This window comes from Corapipo altera, unplaced genomic scaffold, assembly GCF_003945725.1.
Source record: "Corapipo altera isolate COAL_440 unplaced genomic scaffold, ASM394572v1 60, whole genome shotgun sequence".
Taxonomy (NCBI): Eukaryota; Metazoa; Chordata; class Aves; order Passeriformes; family Pipridae; genus Corapipo; species Corapipo altera.
Window position 1 is genome coordinate 2,352,166 of NW_020884912.1, and position 23,602 is coordinate 2,375,767.

General features: G+C 42.1%; 1 protein-coding gene across 1 annotated transcript in view; it reads right to left on the bottom strand.

Moving 5' to 3' along the window:
* Window positions 1-14,789, bottom strand: part of ADTRP (androgen dependent TFPI regulating protein) — a 29,061-nt gene extending 14,272 nt beyond the window's left edge. The window contains exons 1-3 of the mRNA XM_027654095.1: window positions 14,520-14,789; window positions 7,226-7,360; window positions 5,700-5,801 (exon numbers count right to left, since the gene is read on the bottom strand). Coding sequence (XP_027509896.1) covers window positions 5,700-5,801; window positions 7,226-7,360; window positions 14,520-14,672 — 390 coding nt within the window. The 5' untranslated portion in view covers window positions 14,673-14,789. The remainder of the gene's footprint in view (window positions 1-5,699; window positions 5,802-7,225; window positions 7,361-14,519) is intronic.
* Between the last annotated feature and the right edge of the window lie 8,813 nt (window positions 14,790-23,602).

The window sequence follows — 23,602 nt, forward strand, 5'->3', positions numbered from 1 at the left end:
ATTTGTGTGTTTATTTAATGCTATATCCTCATTTTGCCATTGAGAATACAAGCACAAGCAAGTTTGCTGGGGTTGAGAAGACAGGGTTGGGTAGAGTTTGTGTTCAGCTGCAGGCTCCAGCCTAGGCTGAGTTTTAAGCCCATGAATAATCTCCCCAGAGCTGCTGAGATCACTCGTACGCCTAACGCGTGTGTTGCAGTTGACTCGGTTTGACCTTGTTTGACTCCAGAGTGAAGGAAATGATGCCTCGGTTGACCATAGCTGTTTGTTTCTAATTTGTCTGCATTTACATACCCTCCATGTCTGCTTTCCATTAACATGTGAGACTTTAGGGACGGATTTTTTTTCACAAACAGTTACCGCTGGCCAAACTAAACTCCACTGGGCACAGTTGGAGACCATCAAGTGCTTTTGAAAAACTGCCTGTGTTTCTCCTTTCAGACAAATTCCCCACAGAGATTGTGTGCTGACAACCACTCGTGGCCAACACTCATACTTCTATCTTCTCCATCAGTATGTTACTGCAAAGAAAAAGCAAAACCCCACTTTGGTGCTGCCTTATGAGGCTTGTAAGCCAGTGCTCATTGGTTGACCCTTGAGGTGTTCACTCAGACATTCAGCTCTTTGTTGGGAAACATCCCTTTGTCTATGGAAATTTCCTTCAGTCGGATTCTTTCATAAACACAGCCTGTGTTATCTGAGCACAATAAAACTAAATGGCTTCCTGTCATGATGACCTCTGTTTAGTTTTATACTCATAATTTTCTGAATCCCTGTATGCTCTCTCCTTTTTTGGCCTAATTTTCGAACAAATCCCCACTTTTGACTTATTTTGCTATTATTTTGCCTTCATTCAAATGCCTCCTTCAAAATTTTCTTTTCCAATATATCCTTATACATTTTTCTTACTCTCTTAACCTCTCTTTAATTTTCAGGGTGGAAATGGCTTAAGCATTATTGTTCATTTTATTTCTTTAACTAGTACATTGCCATGTTTAGTTAAAGAAATAATTCTCTCTTAGAGTTACTACATATTTTATATTCTCAGCCATCAGTGCATTTCCAGGGAAACACAGATTTATTTTATGGATAGAGTGGGATGTACAAAGAGTCCTGTTACTGAGCAGGTGTGGTGGCAAATTAGTCAGGAAGCTATTGCTCAATTTAATTCCAGCACCACTCCTCTCTGAACCTTCAGCTACTCTCTCTTTCTGCCCTTTCCAGGTCCATTCATGCTCATCTGCAAACCAACATTTTTTTTTTTCTTAGACACGTAGGTAGTTTCGGAGCATTGTTGTGAAAAATGGATGAAACATCAGACCAATTGTATGATCAAAGATAAAAGAGTTTCAGAGATAAAGTTTCTTTCTTGCATGCATGCATTTTTGGTAATAAGGCCCTGGCTGAATATCCTATTGCTTACTAGCAAATGTTTTGTCTCAATGTCAATGCCAGAATTTTAATTGTGTTTCACCCTGACATTAGCTATGTAGTCTAAGAAACTGATGTTGCATTGCAGCTGGAGGCTGACATGAGACTGAAGTGACGCATCCTTTGCTGTGGAATATTTGTCTCCAGCTGTTCCTTTGCAGGGTGGGTTACAGAGGCTGCACCTGTGCACACTGGGGTAGCAGCAGCCCGGGAGGATTCCCTGCCATAACATTTGTCTGTGAAACACATACTTTCTCCCTGAGGAAATGGGCTTATGTCAACAAAAAATGGAAACTTAAAAAAAATCTGTGTAGTGCTGGGAAAAGCTAAGCATCTTTGCTCTTAAATGTGTGGGGTGATTAATTTTGTGTGCCATATCCCTCACACATACATTCTTCTTTGCCAAAAGCTGAGTGTAGTTGAAAGCCTATGAGCCTCCATCATTGCCAGACAGCTTAAAATTGAGATACTGTGAAATGCAAACAAATGGAAATGTTTCGCTATGGTATAAATGTGCAGGAATTATTAAGCATTAAATACCACTTACAAAGAGAATAATTTAAGATTGTCAAAGGTGAACCTGAGGTTGTTCTTGTGTACACACCTGGAGTAATGGTCCAGTTAGAGTGTCCTGAACAAGTGGGTTTTGCTCTACTGATTTTGTACCCCCTTTTTTGGTTAGTGGTGTGTCAGCTTCCTAAAATAGCTGTAGTAATTTATATTCATAGAACTTATTATTTTCCAGATGGAAGTAAATCACACTGATCCAAAATACCATTTCTGTTGATGTAGTTGCGTACACACTGGGGAAGTTAAGGCTTAGCTATGTAGGCAGAACACAAGCAGCTTGTATAAACCAAGAAGCTCCAAGATGATAGGGAACACTGTGAGTCTTGTTGGTATTCTTACTGTCAGGGCATCAGTGGCTTGCTTCAGTGAAGGAAAATTACTTGTATGCACACAGCTTGTTCTCTCACTCCCTTGCATTTTCTTTTATACATTCAGATACTGCTTAGCTACATCAGGGCAAGGTGCAAAGGAGATTCAGAGGCTCAGGCCATGTGGATTCTGTCATCATCTTTGCTGAAAATCTGCCAGGTAAGACGTGTTTCTTCTGTGTCTTCCTTTACCATCCCTCCTTTTCTATTCTCGGCTGAACATGCATTATTCACAACAATGTGCCAGTAAAGTGCCTAGGACACTAAAATGCTGATTTTTGTAAAGGTGAGAGTGTAACACGGTTAAAGAGTAAATTAGAAAAAGAGATGGCTGAACTAAACTTAGCTGCAGCCTGGAAATAGAGAAAATTTTGTTTTTTAAAAGAACTATGCCCTACAGACTGAAAATATAAAACTTTTTCTACAAAAAGACAATTCTACTGCTAGCATTTTTTGTGAACACATCTGGTCAAGGCTGATGTGTATCTTTTGTTATAGATTAAAATGTTTTTGAGTTATCTCTTCCGAACCACCATCGCTCCTCTTTGTTTAGTGTTCAATTCTGTCAGACCCTTCAAAATGTAGCATTCCCCAATACTGCCATGAAGTTGAAAAATATGTGCATATGGTTTAATACAACTGTCTCCAGCAGTTAGTTGCCTTCTGGAGGGTATCCAGATGTTGCTTGGAAAGAGATGACTGGGAAAGAAATAAACAAATTCACTTGACAAATTGGCCAGTATATCTTTTGTCTCAGCCATCTTCCACTTCAAAAATCTTGTTCAAATAAAATAATTGTGCTTGAGACATAAGTAGGGTGGGGGTTTTTTCATCCATGAAGCTCAAAGTTTTATATAATGATGGTAAAACATAATTATCATAGGTAAACAGAAGTGAAAACTGAGGCTCAGCCTTTGGATTAAACTCAGGAAAAAAGCAAAGAGAGAAACCCAGATAGTTTGGAATATTTGGCCCCTTCAAATATTAGCAGAATTCCTTTCTGCATTAGCCATCCTTTCCGCAAAACAGAGGATATTTCTGCTCAGACCGCAAAAACATGCCTAAACTGTAGTGCTCTCTCCACAGCTCTGGGCTACCTGGTGGGCAACAACACTTTCCCACTGTAAGAGCAGTCCATGTGAGGGAGAAAAATGGCCAGTTCATTTTTGCAAGGAAGGTGCTGCAGCATCACCACAAGCAGCTCAGTATTCCTGAAGTGATTCTGTGTGCTTGTTCTACAGTTACATAACAACATATGCTTTCTCTATTTACAATATTAAAATAGACCAAGATTTAAAAAAAAAAGTACTCCCACTGCAAATTATATGGTACTGACATTTACTGTTGATAGACCAGTGTCTTTTTCCACCAAAGTCAGCTACATGGTGCCTCAATCTGCCATGAAATGTCTGGAATCTCAGAGCCATAATGTATAGCAATGTGCAAGAAAATGAACCCAAAGAAAAAGTGTCCACTTGGCAATCAGAATTTGGAGATTGTCCCTTAAAGTGTTGGTATCTCCCTGCAGCTCCCTAGTGTTCCCAGTGATAGTGTTGGAAGAAAGAAATGCCTCAGTCAAGCCTGAAGGCACCTGTTGGAAGGTGTGCCAAAACACGAGGATTGTCAATAGCAGAGATCCGTCTATGCTGGTGGCACATGTTTTTACACCTGATATCGACTGGAAGGAAAATTTCCCACCCAGGAACTGTCAAGTGCAAGATGTCTGCAGTGTATTAAGAGCTGTAGAAATAAAATACTAGGTTGTGATAGAGGTTTGCTTTATGTGAAGTTTCTATCTCGTCAAAATAATTTTCGGGAAGAATTGTTTTTCCTTTTTTATCACCTGTTTTTGACATTTTTGATATGGAAAAGCTTTTTGTTGTCGTCAGAATGACTCTGTTATGAAATGTAGATGTAGGTAGGGTAAGACAGAAGTTATAACTAATATGTTTGAGAGATTCCTGCAAAGAGTTCTTGCACATGAAATAAAAAGGTATGTCCTAGTGCCTGTCAGCCTTACCATGTCATAAACAAATGTGGAAATGGAAAGGGCAAATTCTCAGCTGTGTGCTGGGATTAAAACAAGCAGCAAAGCCTATATCCTCTCAGCTCCACTATGTACCCTCCCCTTCCCCAGCACCTCCACCACTGTGAAGATTTTAAACCAGTTGCCCGTATTGCATCCTGGCCCTGAAACCAGCATGATGCTGAGGACATGAAGAATTTGTCATTTTTGTGGATGGTGATTTTGAGAGAGAGTGGTGTCCTCTTGCACCCTTTCGCAGAGGTTTGCACAGCCACAAAAAGGCCCTGGTTGAGATGAATTGGTGGAGAGAGAGCTGGTGATGAGGTTAAAAGTGTGTGATGGCTGTGGTTTATCACTCGGGTATCAGCAATGCGGACATGCCTATGTGTGTTTGGATTCCAGTCACACATCTCTGAATATGCCTGTCCAAATCAAGTGGCTGCTCAAACCTCCAGCAACTGTCCTCAGTCAGACATCCCAAAACCTCCCACATTTACCTCCAACACCCATCATGAACTGCTGCAAAGCAGTGGGTTGCAAAGCACTATTCTTAAGAAATTAAGTCTGGAGAGAAATGAGTCTTCTATGCGATTATTTCATATTTCAGTTTTTGGCTCCTCTGATTCAGCCTAGCACTGAACCTCTCCCTTCTCTCCCCCTTCGCATTAGCCCCATGAGGCCTCCCTGACCTTGCAATCCACCCACAGTTTCTATGTTACTGTCAGCCTCCTTACACTTGACTGATGGGAAATATGTGATTATTCAACACATCATAAAAACGGCCAGAGCAAATGAAGGAGAAATCTGGAAAGTATTTACAGAAAATCTGTAAACAATCATTGCAATCCAGCTATTCAAAGCTGTGCACACATTAGCTTATTAGCTATAGACCTGTCAGATTTTCTTTGGTTATTTCACCTTTTTTAAAAAATTAAGGGCTGCTTTGTTATACTCCCAGCCGTTTTGTATTTTAGAGACTTCTGTTAGCAGAGACAATTTCTTTCTTGAGCTACAATAAGCAAGATTTTTTTCCTTCTGACTACACATCATTTCATTGACTTCAGAGGTTTGACAAGCACCAATTCACTGACATCCTTGTGTGATAAAAGGCTTCTTGAGGCAGCTTCAAGCACATGCATCTGCTTGCTGTGTACAGCTCAACATCAGATTCAGACAAGCAGGAAGGAGGAGGTGAGAAAGAAGAAGCTGTGAAACTCTTCTGGAAAGTGACACAATGCATTGATGGGACACACGCTGCAAAGTCTCCCTCTTCTCTGCAAGAGGCCAAGGGGTTTCTTACTCACCATAGCGTGGTTTAACCAGAATGGGATCACTCTATCAAGGCTTCTGGGGTAAACCAGCTCTCGATTGTAGGAATACAGTGTCCAAAAGGATATACACACAAACTGGAACAAAAACACAAAATAAATCAAATTTAGAAAAGAAAGACAAACATAATTAGGATAGGATTTGGTTAGTGCTTTCATTTCTGAGAAGCCAAAACATTTTCTACATGAAAAATGATGACACTGCCAGATGAACTCATGTTATCTCACATTTACTCTGAGATGCAGTGTTCTGTGTTGATACTGGGAGAAAAAAACTCCTTTATAAAGTGCCAACACTGACATTTTCTGTGGAATCCAAGATTAGCTGCTTCTTCTTTTTTCCCTTTCCCTTTCCCTTTGCGGATGGGATCTTTTGATGGTCCAGGTGTTCTCCTCAAGGGACTGTCTGTCAAGCCTGTGTTTTGCTCAGTGACAAAGTAAAACCAGATCTTAGTAAGTCAGTTCACATAGTCTTACCCTTATCCTCACAATTCATAAATCTAATTCAGAAACTGCATGTGAAAGCTGTACTTTGGCCCCCCTTTTTTTCCCAACAGAGCAGGATTTACAGTGGGAGAACGTAACTGGAGGAAATGATCCCTGGTATCAGTTACTGATACCTGGAAGCTGATTTGCATTTTGTTTGGCCTGGCTTTGTATTTGAGCACACTTTGTGGTTAGGGTTGGAAATCAGGGGTGTGAGATGCTGGAAGAAGGAGACCGAGCCTCTGTCTGGCTGGCACGGTGGGGATGCCTGGGGGGTAATGACAGCAGCATTGTGAATACTGCTGTGCAGGGAAGACAAATTATCCAGTCTCTCTGATTCCCTCCGTGTCAGGACATTTTTACTGAACCAGCTAGCTTGTGGACCATGTTTAAGCAGTGCTTCTCAGCCCTTTGAGATTCAGAGATGGCTGCAGGCATCACTCTCAAAGAGTGCACCTACATGTATAAATAACCCATCAGTTCCTGTCCAACCCACGGTGTTTTGATAAACAGCATTGTCTGTGAGGGAGTAGGTGATACATGATGTATCTGACATAAGCTGTGACTATAATTATTTTTCCATGAATCTGTTTCTCTCCAGTGCTTATTTAAAGCCATACTGGCTTTAGAGAAGGAGATGTGAGGTTTTGCTGTGTCTTAGGTACCCTCTCATGTCCTCCCGACCTGTTCTGCCCTTTAGAGAAAAGCCCTAAGTTAATAAAGCCACAGCTATTTGAACCATGAGATTAACAGAGAGGTTACACCTTGTTCACCCTTTGGGGTCAATCTGTGTCCACTCAAGGACAGTAACCCTAACACTTGTGCAAGAGGCTTTGCTTTCAACCATGACAGGCTCAGCATTGTTTCTTCTTCTAAACGGTCCAAATCCACTGCAAATTCAAGGGTAAAAGAGAGCCCTTAGTTCTTATCTCTTTTATACACATACATGCTATGCTATATACCCTTAAGCATTCATGCAAATGTTATTTTCTCGTACAGAGACAAAGGTTACTTACTGTGGACACTGGGAAAGCCAGGACACTGAAAAGAAGGTCTCTGCTGGAAATTACGCACTTAGCACATCGCAGTTTCTTAATTAGTCTCAACACATCAGCCAGGAAGGACACCCCATAGAAGATGGCCTGCAAAATCTAAAGTAATTACACCTAATGAGGAAAACTCATACAGCTTTCATTAGCACGTACCTCAATGAAATCTGTCCTTGCTCTTCAGGGAGCTGTTTTGTTCGTGAGTTGCAAGCCTGCGTGAGGGAAATAGCTGTTGGCTAAATCTTTTTTTACTAGCTGAAACTGATTAAATAAAGTTGTTCAGGAGATAACTTTAACAATATCTCAGTTAATAGACTAAACAGAGATGTGTGATGTGATTCAGATGGGTGAAGTGGAAGGACATGTTGAAAGCCAGCTCCCTCACACTTCCTATGTTAATTGTTGACGTTGGATGTATCTGAGCAGGAGAGAACAAAATATGCCAGGAAATGTTTTCTGTAAAGCAATTGCTAGATGGATTTTCCCACCATTTAGCCAACACGGGTTCTTTCCAGGGACTCACAGTGCAGTTGATATCACTGTCAAGTAGTTCAAAACGCTCTAATATGAGAATTAGGTGCAGAAGTTATCCAAAACAGAACCTCTTTTGCTGAACTCAAATTCAATAAAGGATTTCAAGTGCTTAGAAGCAGAGATCCAGGCCACTGAAGTTTTAGTTAGGTTTGCATAGAACTATTTATAACTAATGAATTTTAGGGATGAGAGGTTGTGGTTTGGGTTCAGGGGTTTTTTTATTTCTTTCTTTACATCATTTACAAACAATGAGGGAGGGATTGTTTGGGGAGGGTGCTAGGAGGATTTGGTAAAGAATTAGGCAATTGCACACAAAACAGAACTCCTCAAATTATGTGTGAAATTGTCAGAACGTTGTGGTTTAAGCCAATATTGCTTTTCTGATTGCTTCATTTTCTCTCCTAACACTACACAGCAGATCAAGATGAACCCAGTTTGTCAGATGCACAAAGGCAGAGCTTTGCAGAAAAATACTTCTCCCACTGCCTTGCATTCCCCACCGAGTCAGTTCAGTTTGGTTAACTCACAGGGTGGCCACTTCTTTTTAAGGCTAGATTCTCCCAGAGTGATGCAATATGGGAAATGCAGACTACTGCAAACACTAGACCAGCTAGTGATACTTAAATGGAAAGAAGGTTATAGCTTTCAGGGTGAGATCTCTTTTCCCATGATCTCTACTGTGAATCAGATATTTATTTAAAGCAAAGTGTCTGAAGTTGTGGCTGGTTATTTCATCAGTTTCTGAAGAAGCTGAGAAGGGTGGTGCTTGGGAGGGGAAAGGATTAGTGCAATGCTTTTCCATCAGAAATTCCTTTTTTATCAAAGTATCTGAGGGGAGGAGGGGACTATGATTTCACCATGGATGTTTTCAAACAAGTATTTCTGCAAGGTTCAGCCTGGAGAGGCTGAGTCTTCCTGGGCAGCTAAATGACCATAATTTGCAGTTATCTACAACAATCCCCATTCATTTTGTGTCTTCTCAGCAAAGGGAAAGATACATTCTTCCTTCCCTATCCTTTCCGCAGTCCAGAGAGTCACCACAGTAGACTGTATCCAGGTGCCACTGGTGGAGTGTCCCCCCTCCCTGTGCAGACCCGCAGCAATAGAGGTAGAGAGGAGTTGATACAGGCTGGGTAACTGGCCCAGGGTCACCAAGGACAAGGTATCAGAGGTCACGCATCACCTGGTTCAGCTGCAAAGCCCCGTGTTCCCTATCAAGGCATTGGTTGAACAGCCACAATTTTATATATAAAAAGAAAAAGACCAAGCAGCTTCATCAGAACCCACATGTGGTTCTGTTCAATTCTGAGGCACCCAAACCAGCTCTTTTAAATGTGTTGTTCTTCTCTCCCCGTTATTACCATTAGCCTCTGTAACTGCAGGCACTATCTCAGTCAGTAGGGATTCAGCCCTCTAAGTCATGGGTCTGGTTCAGAAAAGTCCGTGCTGGGATGCAGCATACTCAGACATAAACACATGTTCAAGGCCCAGTCCTTGGCCTCACCAGGACACCAATACCAAATCCTTGAAGAGCTAAGAAAAGCCTGGTAATAAACAGAAGCTCTTGTTACACCCTGTAGAGTCAGCAGCAACTTTCTGTAAAAAGCATAAAAAATTAACATGAGGGTGGTGACAGTCTGGTGACACATGGTGACTAATTGCCAATAAAGCAATTAGGGAGAGGCCTGGTTCCCAGAGGATGAGGCTATTATTATCTTCTTCATGGTCAGCCTTACATTAATCATGGGACAGGGATAGGCTGTGTCTTTCCCTGCTTCAAAATTAACTAAAACAAACATTTCTGAAAAGAAACAGTTCCAAAACAGCCACTTCTCAGCCTGGTAAATATTTTTTCATCCACAGGGGAGGACAATGTTATCTTTTGCATGGAAAATGCTTATCTGAACATGTAACCTGACCCATTTCTCTGGCTGAACATGAAGAACAACTCCTGAAGAAGTTTGAACTCAGCCTCAGAAGCTTGGATGTGTGCTGCTGTAGCTCTGCCCTTGTTCATCACTGTAGTTTCAAAGGGGTTTCAGACATTTCAGTGATCACCCTGTATTTCCAGAAGCAATAGAAGATTGTACAAGTAATTTTCAAGCCAGAAAACTGAACTTATCTAGAATCATCTCTAGTAATGCTCAGTCTGGCACTGTGCACCCCCGGTAGATTCGAGTTAGAGCTCCAAACCCACACAGGTTATTCCTGTAAGAAAGGTGCATCCAAATATTGCAGCCCTTCACTAAAGGGAAAATGTTGACATTAAAAAAATAAAAAAGGCATGAAAACATCAAATTATTCCAGATGTCCTGTCCTATGAATTTCTCAAGCAGCAGTACTGGCACTCACAAATCCATTTCAGTCGCTCATGGAATATAAGTCTGGCTGTAAATAGAGAGGATTCCCTAAAGTATTCCCACACGAACAGAAGGAAGACTGGAAGCATTCAGAAAGCTAACGATTAACCCAAAGAGGAGAATATGGATATGATTATCCCTGCTGGAGAAAGGCTGCTTTCCCCTTTATACCCTGCAGAGTTCTATGGTGCTAGGTGCTGTACAAACATTTAATTTGGCCAGATCAATTTTCCAAACTGAGACTCATCATGACAAAGACAAACCTCAATTTTTATCTGCTGCAGTGATCAAAAGGGTGTTTCTGTTTAACTAACCTGACATGATTTACTTTTGTGTATAAGATCTTACCATATGTGTATATTGAAAATCTTCAACTAGTGCAAATAAATCGGCTCCAAGCTCTGCCCTTAAGGGACGGATAAATCCAATATTCTGAACAAGTTATTAGAGTTAACAGTCAACATTTAGTGTGGACGCACATCCATTCATATGATAGTGTCCTGGAAAATATCTATACTAAATACTGGGCCTATTTTTAAATAAATGCAAAACAGATTTCAGGAGAATTGAAAAGTATTTCCATTATGAAAGACAAAAGTACATGGAATAAACTGGGGCAGGAATGCAATTAATAGTTTTTAAAGGTGCAGTGTGCTCATTATGCAGCGATTTACTAATAGATTTACAGCAGTGAGCAGATTTTTATGAGCTTGGATATTTCAGGCAATGAATGATTCAGCTTGTACTGTTTTGTGTCACAGACAAATGAATACAAAACTGTTTTTATCTGTCATTTCTGCTTGTTCAATAATCAGTCAATGAACTCCTTTGATACAAAACCCACTTATCTTCTCCCCCCTACAAAAACATTTCCTTTCTGAATCTTGATTGCCATGATCATTAAGAAGATGAATCTGAAATAATGTCAGAGCTGTAGCTCTCATGGGAAAACCACATGATTAGGAAGGAATTGAATGAGGTGCTAGAAGAGGGTCATATTTTCCAGCATCCCTCCAGCAGAGCTAGGAGACAAGTGGCATTTCCGTCCCCAGAAAATGCCACTTTTCCCAGTATTTCCATTTCAGATCAGAGTGAGCTGGCCACAGCAGCTTTCCACAGAGGGAAATTTTTAAATGCAATTCCAAGGAGATAAGAAAAACTTTGGAGGGAAAATTTCCAAGTGATTCAGACAGCCAGTGCCAGAAGCCAGGCAATCACAGTCTTGCAGGACACAGGCAGAAGAGCTGGACAAAGGCTTCGTGTGCCTGACTCTGGGGAAGCCTCCAAGGCACTACCCAGCCCTGTCTAGCACAGCAGATCCACTGAACCAGAACAGCCCAATGTGAAGCTTTTGCCTGCTCTTCTTCCCCATGACTATACCTCCCAACATTCCAAGGTGTTTCCTTGTTGGACTGCTTCCAAACTGGCAGATATTTAATGCATTGAATGTGCACCTGATGGATTTGTGTGGTTGACAGCCACCTCTTGTTCTTTGATGTCCCTCAGCAGCAAGAGGGAGGGCCTTAATGCCAAATCATGGGACAACTCTTTTAGGTCCTGTGTAGCCCCACAGAGAGCACCACAGTATTCTGGGACATATTGTCTTCTCATCCTCTTCCTATCTTATATAGCAGCTCAAGAATCTTTTGCCACCATTTTACCAAAAAATGCTATCCAGTTCAATGGGAGAAGGTGGGCTAAGGGCATTTGTTTCCCCAATCCTCTTCCCTTTTTTGGTAATCCTTTCTTGAAAAAAAACACATCTCTGTAGAAGAAGGATTACCAGCCATGAAGGAGAAATTTGCACACCCTATCCCATTGCCACGTTTTCTGCATGAGAGATAGGCAACATCTTCAACCCAAACCATCTCCCTGTTGGCTGACAACTCCATTTTAGCACTGGGATCAGATCAATGAGTGGTTAAAAGATGTGAGACTGGGGAACTGGAGCAAGGGCCCTCACTCATGCAGATTTAATAAGAAGTAAGCTGTTTGGCAGATCTGGAAATGAGTTGGCAAAGGGAGCAAATACTGAGGTGGTAAACTTTTGTGAATTTTTTTTTTTTTTTTTTGGTCAAAGCAAAGCCTGAGTGTAAAATTGGCAAAGAATCTCAGGATACTGAGTGCCTGAGAGATCAAATACTAGGCAAAAATCAGTGTTGATGAATGCAAAGTAATGCTTTTCAGAAAGAAAAAGCAGCTACAGTTATATATTTTTCAACTGTGGGTTCTAAATTAGCTATCACCATCCAGGAAAGAAATGTTGGACTCACTGTGGATAGCTGTCTCAATTTGCTGTGTTCTTGCCTACCAGTGATCAAAACAGACAAATAGAGATTTAAGAACTGTCAAGAACAGATAAACAACAAACAAGGAAACACCTTTAGCCACTGTATAAATCCATCTCATAACTCATAACTCAATGACAGCAGCCTGCCCTAGTTACTCCCTCATGAAACTAGAAAAACTGCTGCAAAGGGCGGCAAGGATGCTTTAATGAAAAAAATAACCCTTTGTGAAGAGAGATGAAAAAACCTTGGACTTCCAGTTTACAGAAAAGACTAACGAGAGGAAAATCTGATAGAGGTCTCTAATGAGTGGCAACGAAAATGTGAACAGGGATGGATGATTAAATTACAATATGGAAGTAATGAAGCACCCAGTTCAGTTGTCAGGACACAGGTTTACACCAAAAAAATGAACTGCTCTTTCACCCAAGGCACACATACTTCATGGCACACAGGATAGGAAAAGTACCAGAAGTATGAAAAGGTATGTTTTTCCTTTAGATAGATGAAGGGAAGGCTTTGAGTGTGTATTAGCTACCTTGGGCTGGATTTATATTGTCTGGGTTAGTCAGCATGTTGGTGGGATGATAGAGCCATGGAAAGTTCATTTTATGCATATACATGCTCATGTCTTGTGCAGCCTTTCCCTGATCATCCACTGCTGGTCATTAATGGAAGGTGGATGATAATTTCAATGACTATTTCTGCATCCCAAAATACTGGAAGGTGGGTTACTTGCTTTAGAACTGTGAGATATACCGGATAGTAGCTCTCATTATGATGCCAGAGTGTGGGAGTGGAGATGCTGTTTTGCCTGAAAATATGGCTAATACTTTAGTGGGGCCAGCTATCCCCAGCAAATAGATATACTGATACCAGACAACATAGCAATTAACAATACAAATGCCACCCTGACTGCGGCGATATATATGTCCTCATCCTTCCACAGCTGGCTTGGCCACTGAGAAGACCACTGTGGCTTCCAGAACCCCAGGTTGTTTTTCACATGCCATTCGGCATCTCTTTCATTGCAAATGTTTCACAGAGTCACAGAATGGCTGACTCCATTTCTCACCTGCCCCCCAGGGTCTCCAAAAGCCCCTCTTGAAGCTGGGGACCCTTTAGGCTTCCACTGAACTCCACCATGAGGTGTTACCTTCTGAAAAGTAGAAACATACCCTAGACCAGATCTCCCACTGATCTTTAGCTCTGACAGTCACACAGAACGGATGAAAGACTACGGAGGTCCCTGCGGTCATCCTTCAAATTAGCAAGTGTCCCTGAAATTTTTCCTTTATAGGAAAACTCTCCACAAGCCTGGTCTTTCCACTGCACCACCCTTTCGGCTGATGATGAACCCTTTGGGCTCTGAACCAGCCTTCTCCCCTGGTGTATCTCACATGCTTTCACTTTGATTTCTATCCTGTGAAATGTCAGCATATTAAGGGAACCAGAACACATCACAGTCTATGTTTTTCTGTGTACTTTTAGGAAATGTAGCAACCAGTTGATAGCACTGCTGAAACTCATGTAATAACGTCACAAGCACCTCTCTCTACGGGGTGGAATTTCTTTCCCTGATGTTCTCAACTGATTGACAAACTAAGCATGTACTCTGAATGGCTAAATTAGCACTGTGCTGTTTTGTTTTACCTTTTCTGTAATTTACAGGACATAAAAGTCTATTAAAAATTTGAAGTAAAACTCCAAGCAGCCTTGTAACGCATTGAATTAAAGGTTAGAAAACAGGCACCAAACTTGCATGGGTACTGGCTGGACATACCTATACTTTTCTGTCCATCTCCTCAATGACAGCTTGTCTCTTTTACAGGGAGGGAGCTAGCTTCAAAGTACCTACTGAAAGCCAAGCAGGTCACCAGCCAATATTCTTTCTGCAGGAAACCTGTGAATACATTTCACAACACAAGCACAGATCCCTCCTTAGTTTCCTTTGGTGTATAAACTGTTAAAGGAAGCAGTTTAACAGCAGCAAATATACCAGCTGCATATGTCTTGAGGCGCAGATGGCAGACAAACAAATAGACATATTGGTATCACTGTACAACAGGATTTGCTTACCAGATTGAGGACTGTCAAATATTTCCACTGCCCACCGTAAAGGAACACTTCAGATGGCCGCTCTTCTGTTCTGATGTATACGATGGAATAGGCTACAAAAAAGTACCAGACGAAAGCAAGGCAATGGTATGTGGCGAGAGTAGAGATTTCCATGCTTTAGCTAAGAGATAATTGGTCCAAAAGCAGCTTTTCTCTTAAGGTCCTCGGTTGCTGTGCGTGGGATATGGCAGGGCAGGAGGTTTTACTTCAGAGCAGACTAGGGACACGATGCCACTTTACTCTTGTCAAAAGGAAAAATCATAAGGCCATGAACTTTGCTTCTGTTTGTTTCCCTTTTCACTGTACAGATAGGCTGCAGGGGGGGGGGCAGGGGATGAGAAGAATAGGCTTATTCCCTGGATTTAAATGCCTTGCTCAAGATTAACAAAGATTAGTTGCAGAGTTATGTAAGTTTTGGGTTGGTTTATTTTTTTGCAAAAGTGGGGGGAGTTTTGCTGTTGATTTTGTGTAACAGGCTGTCCTATGTTGGGTAGCAAGTGAAAACAAGTGGCATTTTCACTCGTAGCTGTGGTGCAGTCATGACTCCAGCTCAGCTTGGGAAGCCTCTGTGACTGTTTTTTCCTTGTGCCAAATGAAGAAGTGGGAAACGTAACGGTCTGTGAAAGGAAAACCTAGTTGATTTGTTGATAGGCTATGGAGGTGGCAAGGAAGCTGATATGATTCCTAGGCAAAGGTCCTTGGGGTTGAAAAGCACTGTGAGTGTTAACATTTTGTTGTGGGAAAAGGCTCTGCCTCCTTTACGCTGCTCCCCACTGCTGGGATTCATCACAGCCATGCCTGGCAGGCTGGACAAACCCAAAGCTACTTTGAAGCTTTGACAGGGATGGAAACACAGGGCAAAGGCCTTAGATGACAAACATGAAGTGCTGAGCAGCATGTCTTACCCCCCTGCTTCTTTACTTGCTGCCATTTACCTTCAGACATCCCCTCTTCCCTAGCACAACATCATGTCACCATTGGGGCTGGGCTGAAGAAGAGAAGAACCAACACACAATGACCCTAAAATGAAGCAAACAAAAAAAATCCCCTGGAAATGCTCATTTTTCCCACCCCACCTACCTCACCAAGCAGCCTTAATTAGCATTGGAAAATATACACAGCATTTCCTAGAGTTCCCGTAATTGCTGTGTTGTCAGCAGTAATTGCCACCTGAGTGTTTCATGTGGGCCTTGACAGGGAGTGGGTATCATGTCCCAGTCCACAGCTTCCTTCCCCATGCAGGATGGGAAGATGAGATGCTCTTCCCATCCCTGCAGAGGTTCCCCAAGGGGAAGGGCTGGGCTTCAGCCAAGCATTAAAGGATCTCATCTTTTCCCCTTCTAACTGGCCTACAGGCAGCATTGAGCAATCTGCTGTGTTTTGGTTTGGTTTGTTTTTTCTCTGTTTTTTTTTCCCCTTGTACTGGATGTAATGCTCCACATGGGATAATTTCCTATAAACTCAGAGAGCAATGTGCATGAATGTTGGGAAACAGACCTCGCACTAAGACACTTCAATATTCTCCCATGTTTCATTGACTTCTCCCCTAATTCAGATTGCCTGCATCCAGATTCCCCAGGCATTCCAGCCATCACAATCCCAATGAAATATTGCTGCCTCACTTAGGAAAAATAGATGTAGAGCCTTTTGTGGTTATTTGAGACTAGAGGAGAAAACCCCTTGCCAGAAAAAAAAAAGGGAAAAAAGATGGGATTATGTTTTTTGTACTTGGACAGTGTCAACAGTCTTTTCATAGAATCCTGGAATCGTAGAATGGTTTGGGTTGGACAGGACCTTACAGATCATCTGGTTGCAAACCCCCTGTCATGGGCAGGGACACTTGCCACCAGACCAGGCTGCTCAAAGCCCCATCCAACCTGGCCTTGAACACTTCCAGGGATGAGTGACCCACAGCTTGTCTGATCAACCTGTTCTAGTGCCTCATCACCCTCACAGTGAAGAATTTCTTCCTAATATCTAATCAAAACTCACCCTCTGTCAGTTTAAAGCCATTGCCTCCTTTCCTGTCACTACATGCTTTTGTAAAAAGACCCTCTCCAGCTTTCTTGCAGGCCCTCTTTAGGTACTGGAAGGCTGCTCTAAGGTGTCCCCAGAGCTCTCTCTTCTCCAGGCTGAACAATCTCAACTCTTTCAGCCAGTCTTATAAGAGAGGTGCTGCAGCCCTCTGATTATCTTCATGGACCTTCTCTGGACTTGCTACAACAAGTCCATGTCCTTCTTATGTTGGTGGCCCCAGAGCTGGATGCAGCACTCCAGGTGGTGTCTCACAAGAGCAGAATAGAGGGGCAGAATTACCTTCCTCAGACTGCTGGCCACTCTGCTTTTGATGCAGCCTCAGAAACGGCTTGCTTTCTGGGCCGTAAATGCAGATTGCTGGGCCATGCTGAGCTTCTCATCAAGACCCCCCAGGTCCTTCTCCTAAGGGCTGCCCTCCATCCATTCTCCCCCAGACTGTATCTGTGCTTGGGATTGCCCTGACCCAGTTGCTGGACCTTATGTTTGCCTTGTTGAACTGCATGAGATTTGCCCAGGCCTATCTCTCAAGCCTGTCCAGGTCCTTCTGGATGGCATCCCTTCCCTCCAGCGTGTTGACTGCACCACACAGCTCAGTCTGATCAGCAAACTTGCTGAGGATGCACTCAATGCCACTGTCCATGTCACCAACAAAGATGTTAAACAGCACTGGTCCCAGTACAGACCCCTGAGGAGCACTACTTGTCACTGCATTCCACTTGGACATTGAGCTGTTGACCACAACTCCTTCAGTGCAACCGTCCAGCCAATTCCTTATCCACTGAGTGGTACATCTGTCAAATCCATATCTCTCTGGTTTAGAGACAAGGATATCATGTGGGACAGTGTCAAATGCTTTGCTCATGTCCTAGAAAATCTAGCAGAAAGATTTCTGGGGAGGGGCAGTGCTGTTATGAGCTGCTCCGCCTTGTCAAGACTCATGCCTTGACAAAAGGCAGGAAGAGAACAGGACTATGGCATGGAAGGGCCCTTTTTATTAGTAGTTTGCATACCAAAGGCAGCAGGCAGTCAGCACCTTTCACAAGTTATCTTCACACCAGTCTTTCTGAGGTTTTGCTGTAGTACAACTTTAAAAATGGAAGGCTGAGCATTCTGTTCAGTAGGTGCTTGGATGCATGCAAATGAATGTAAATGTATGCAAAATGGCAAGGTATGTTTTTTCTTTTCTGGAGCGTCTTGGCCAGTATGGCTGGGAAGGTGTCAAGTGCGGTGACAGTTTTCTGATGTGGACATCTGTCCCTCAGACTGAGACCATCTGCTTTCTTTTCCCATATGCAGGAAGGAAGATACATACCCTTCAGCCTAGATACGGGATGAAGTTTGGATGCAGAAACATCGCAAATAGGATCTGAAATCTAACACTCCACACTTCATGGGGTCTTTCTTATTTCACAGCCAGTGTGATGTAGCAAGCAAATACACTGTACAGGTCATATCTTATGCCATGTCTCCATGGGTATGAAGGTTCAATGGAATAGAAAATTCAGCCCAAATCTCTGTGCAGTGAGTGGAGAAAAGGAAGAAGGAGCACACTGGGGCAGAGGCAGATGTGCTGCTGCAGGTCTAGTGGTATGGTTTAGGGAAACACTGTTTTCTATCTTCTTGGTACCACAGCCCAGCTCACATCTGCTTCTCCCCTGGAGATGAGCCACATTCACACACTGCCAATGCTCCTAATCTGCTTCAGGGTCGCATCTAATTTGAGCAGTGATAGCTGATTTTAGGATGAAGTAAAGTGGGAGCTCCCTGTTAATCCATTAACTATGGTTCAGCTGAAGGATAGTAACAACTAACTGGGGCTTTAAATCACCTTGCTTCCACTAAAGCTCCTCCGCTCCTGCCCTACTCTATGGGAGTGACTTAGGCCATCTTGCTTGACTTTGCACCAAAATGGGTTTGACTCACTCATATTACTGGTATGGTTCAGGTACAGACATGACAGCAAGCAGTGTAAAATGGTAATATCTTAGGTGATTGTGTGTTTTCACTGGTGGGCATGGTATTTCCAGGCTATCAAGAAGTCCCCAGTAAAATCCATCATTACCATGGAGTGTTTAATAAACCACCTCAGTCTGTCACTACTGAAGCAGCTTGTAGAAATAAATATTCTTATCTCCTCAAAGCTGATAATTCATTTAGAGAAAGGCACCAGTTAGGTGCCTTTCAAATATTGTCCAATATTTTTGCCCTGGCAAGATTTCCTCTCTGCCAGAGTAGCATCCAGTGATGGCAAAATAAGCAAGAGCAAGGCAGAAAATTATTGACAGGTGATAGCAGTTAAGGCCAGGTGGAAGGAAGGGATTTAAAGCCAAGTAAAAGCTTGGGAAAGGTTTGGGGTCCTAAAAAGAAAACTGGTTTTTCGTGCTTAGCTGTCTTTCCTAGGCACCATCTGAGAATAAGGGACTGATACAGAATAGGATCTTGCCTCCCTCAGAAAAATTCTATAGGGTGAAAAAACTAAAAGTAGCCAAGTATGTTTTTCTTCCAGTTTTCTGATGCTTATATCCTTGACGCAGTTCTGATCTCTCACATGTGGATGTCCTAATTTAGTTATTTTTAATTTACTGCTATTGTAAGCTGGCTTGCATTAAAGGTACCACCCCTTGAAAGAGAGGTCCAGGGCTGCTCTTGTGCAGCATCTTCTGTTCACTACATGAGTGTGTCCAGAGACTCTGCCTCTGCTGCAATCTGGATTAGTTGCAGGTAGTGCAGGGGTCTGTGTGGAAGATGCATTTTCCGATAAGCATTATCTGAGAAAGCTTTTTAGCACATAGTGTGAGGCTGCCTGAGTTCTATGTCCCCAGGGATATCTATAATAACAACGTGTTCTATGACAGTCTTGATGTATAAAATAAAACATAATTGGCAAAATTACAAGCTTGGCATAGTCTGCTCCAGGCATCCTCAAATCCTGAGACAAACTCCCCCAAATCATGTGGTTAGTATAATTCACAAGACTTAATTCTCCCTGGTTTTATTTGTCTTGGGCTTTAGTAGCTTCTATCTGATTTTTGCAACTTTTCTTTGCAGCGGTGTGAGTGACAAATGTAAAAATGCTTTAACTGCTAATAAAAGCCCAGCAATGCAGCAGGGACAGCACTAGGTAATGAAGATTGATAAAAATATCCTGACAGATTTCACTACAAATTTGAGAAGTGGCAATGCTGTAACATCTACCTGATGTGTGTGGCAAGCAGGAAAGTTATACAATTGTAACCTTATGCATCCTCTTGCATGGGCCTCTCCTCCTTATCTTGTGTGAGATAATTTTTTTTATTACATATTTTTAAGGAGAAGGCAGGAAGTGGCTTACATCATCTTGGTATTTTTGTTCTGAATTGAATTTAAATGGTTGTTCCAAAATGCCAAAATTCAGAGGGATTTTTCAGTCCCAAAGGGATGACTTGGGTACAAGAAGAATCCGGATTCAGTAGTTTAAAGTACTTGCTCAATTTCAGAGCTTTTCCCTTCTCATTGAGTTTCATTGGCTTTTAAACTGTATGTTTATTCAGACTGCTAAACGAAATGTCACTTTGATCCGAACCCAAAACTTCCTGTGTAACAATGATTTGACATTTCTGACTCTTTAAAATGAATGAAAATTATGACATTATTCAAAACAAAACCTTTTCAGCTAACAACTTGGATTCTAAAAGTAGATATGCTGAAATTAAGAAACATTCGATCATAAAAGTGCTTGCCTATCTCATTATCTCCTACTCATAGTGGAAATTAGTAATTGTTTACCTTATCACCAAACCCTAAAAGTGTCTTTTCTCTTGGCAAGCTGAATATTGCTTAGAAATAAAAGGCATGGTTTTCACTTATTTTCAACAGCTTCCAAGAACTTACATACTTCTTTAAGAGATCTATAAGTTGTTTCCTAATTTTCCCTTTTGCCTTTTCTGTCAGAGAGGTAAAATTAATATTTAGCTTTTTAGACAGATTGTCCACAAACAACCTGAAGTTCAGAGAGAAAAAAGCAGTTACACCACAGTGTATTAGGGAAGAAATGCCAGGGTATTTTTTAAATCCCAGATACACAAAGTATGACTGGCGTCATTAGACTCCTTCCTGCTAGATAATCATGTTGGACAAGTTAAATATGTATTTACATTAATTTTCTTTTGCTTTGCTCTTTCTAGCCAAGAAACTAGTCTTGTAAAGAGATGCATGTTTGATAACATACCGAATATCAAAATGTTTTGATTTTGTGTGGGGTTTCCTCATCTACCACTGAAACTCAGGAACTTCTAGGGCAACACACAATAACTCTATGACAGAAGAGTTTCATAAAGAATTATGACACAGAAAGCACCTTGCTGGACTCATGGGATAAGAACTGGAAGAGGCAGAGTAGGAAAATCGCAGAAGTCACATTTTTATGAGTCTAAGGAGACATCACTGACAGCTTTGTTTTCCACTTGATGTTCAGAAGATAGCAGATCTAGCATAGCTTATTCTTAACATGGTCTATTTAAAATCATAAAAAACTATTCCAAATACAAGGCAAAAGAGATCCAGCACTGACCCCACTAATCAGTGCTTGCTGAAAAGGTGTAGTTTATGTGCAAATTGTACCTTAGATAATAGTTTATGTGCAAATCTACCTTAGGTAATATTAGATTAGGTATTAGATAATAAGATAAAGTCCTATCTATAGTCTGTATTAGTATAGTACCTAAATCTGTTGTCACAATCTTTGATACTTAGATTGCAACAAATGCTGGGCAGAGGTTATAACTGCTTATCCCTGTCATGTGCATGGAGAAGTACAACCCAAAACAGTGAAATAGTGTCCCAGTCACATTGAAAGCCTCTGCTGAAACATAAATTAACGATTATTCTCCTGAAGTCCTGGTGACATGTAAAGCACATTGGAAGGAAGGATGTAATTCTGTAAGAGATATTGAAGAGGTGCTGGTTTGCTTCCCACCACTGGTATCATCTTGATAGGTGAGTCAATGGGTTATAAAACATGTCAGAATCCCAAGAGCTTCCTAAACTCTGCTAGGTGCTAGGGATCTTGCAAGTTGGCCAGAGTAGCAAGTACAAGGATCTCCTCTCTGTGGGTGCACTAATATCCTTTGTACATCAAACCCCTGCCCAGTTCCTGCTCCCTACCAGACACTGAAGAACAAAGTAAATTTTTCAGTCTGTCAAAGGCGGGGTAAAGCAGAGGTTGCAATGTTTTAGTGACACTGACAACATGTTGACAGAATAACGAAGTTCAAAGCAGTGAGTTGGTTAGATTGCTGGTCTAGCAATGGGGGCAGAGAGTGGGTTTCCTACCTAAGAGCAGATATACCATTGCTGTGGTCTTCACAAAAGATATCAGCAGTGTCTGACACAGCTTATGGATCTGAACCCTGCTTGTGTACTGAGCAGTCAGTTGCTAGTTGGTCCTTGCTGGAACAGGGTTTACTCAAAGGACTGTTCAGGCTCAGTCACAGCCTAAATCCCCTGCTCAGCTCTGCTGTGAGGCATTGCTGTGGCAATTAGACTCTCATGGGGCAATGTCAGCAGGCAAGTGTCTAGTTTACCAAGTGAATGCTGTTCTCTATCTCCTCCCTCTCAAACAAAAAAACAAATCCCTCAACAGAAGCTGTGCGTGAAACCAATGGTATCTCAGTGTCTTGGCTGCTGTTCTTCACCACACTTCTGTGACTGTGAAGAGCTGGCAGATTGCCCCCTATTACCCCTTACCTTAGGAAGTTCTATCTGAATTTTCTTGTCTCTGTGGTGAAAACGGGATAGGGAAGGGGCAAGCCCTACTCTGATTCCCCAAGCTGAAGTGGCCTGCTCCCTCCTTTCCCATTTCTTTTTGTCCTGATCACCAGGACCAACGCCTGGATGAAGATGTTTCCCAGCACTATCACTTTTGTGAGGAGATCAGTCCACTTCCCCCAGCTTTCTCTTAGCTGTCACTTGTATACATGCTCACTGTAGTTCCTAATTTGCACAGACCTTCCTCCCTGGGTGGCTTTTCCTACCTCCTCAAATTGCTGTGGTGAAATGCGTGTGGCTCAAAGAGCTGTGCCAGGCATTACCCAGTTCTGACACAGCACCTATCTGCAGTGTGCCGGTGCTCTAGCAGTGCTGCAGGTGATGGAGGTGGCAGTAAAAGCACTTCCTTTCTGGTTCTGAGACCATCTCTCTCTGTTTGCAGGCTGTCCTTGGGACACACCTTTAGCTTGCCCTCTGCAAGGGAGTGAGATGCTACTGGGAGCCCTGTGCTTCCTGTAGCATCTGTGACTTAATTTTGCATCTGCAACCAGGACCTCTTTATTTGATGTAGCATGTCACAATTGCCTGGACTAGATTGATTTAGTGGTGGCTTCTGACAGGGCATTTTCCCATAGCAGTTTACAAGAATGTCTATCTCCTATAGCAAAAACTTACCCTATGTAGAAATGAACTTGAATGAGGGGGAGAGGAAGGAAAAAAAAAGAAAAAAAAATCCCCACAAAATCCTCAACACTTTTTCATCCACCTAAACTTTCCTTCTGCCACTGTCAATTCCATTACATGATGCTCATTGGCACATTTCCTTTACTTACAGCTATTTTCAGTGCTCAGGAAAAGTGCCTCCAGCTTTTGCAACACTTCATTTGGTTACTGGTCAGATAATCAGATGTATTTGTGAGGAATTTGCGGTTGGAATAAGGCCATTTGCTATGAAACTCTTTTGCTGCCTCCTTCTCACTGCCCTTTGAAAGCATGTTGTGCTTCATTAACACTAAATGTGTTTGCAGGATCTTAACTTTCTCAGTCATATGCTTTAGCTGCTTAGTGAAAACATAGGTGGTTCATACACCTTTATGTTTCTGGGATCAACTGGTAGGGGGAGGCAGTGTTTGCTGTTAACTTCCCATCTCAAAGGCTTGGAGTTTTCATGCATTCTTGCTTCCTAAAAGTGGGGGTGGAAAAAAAATGGGCCCTAGCCAAATTCAAGATGCTGGTTATCAGCTAATCCTAGTGTTTACAAT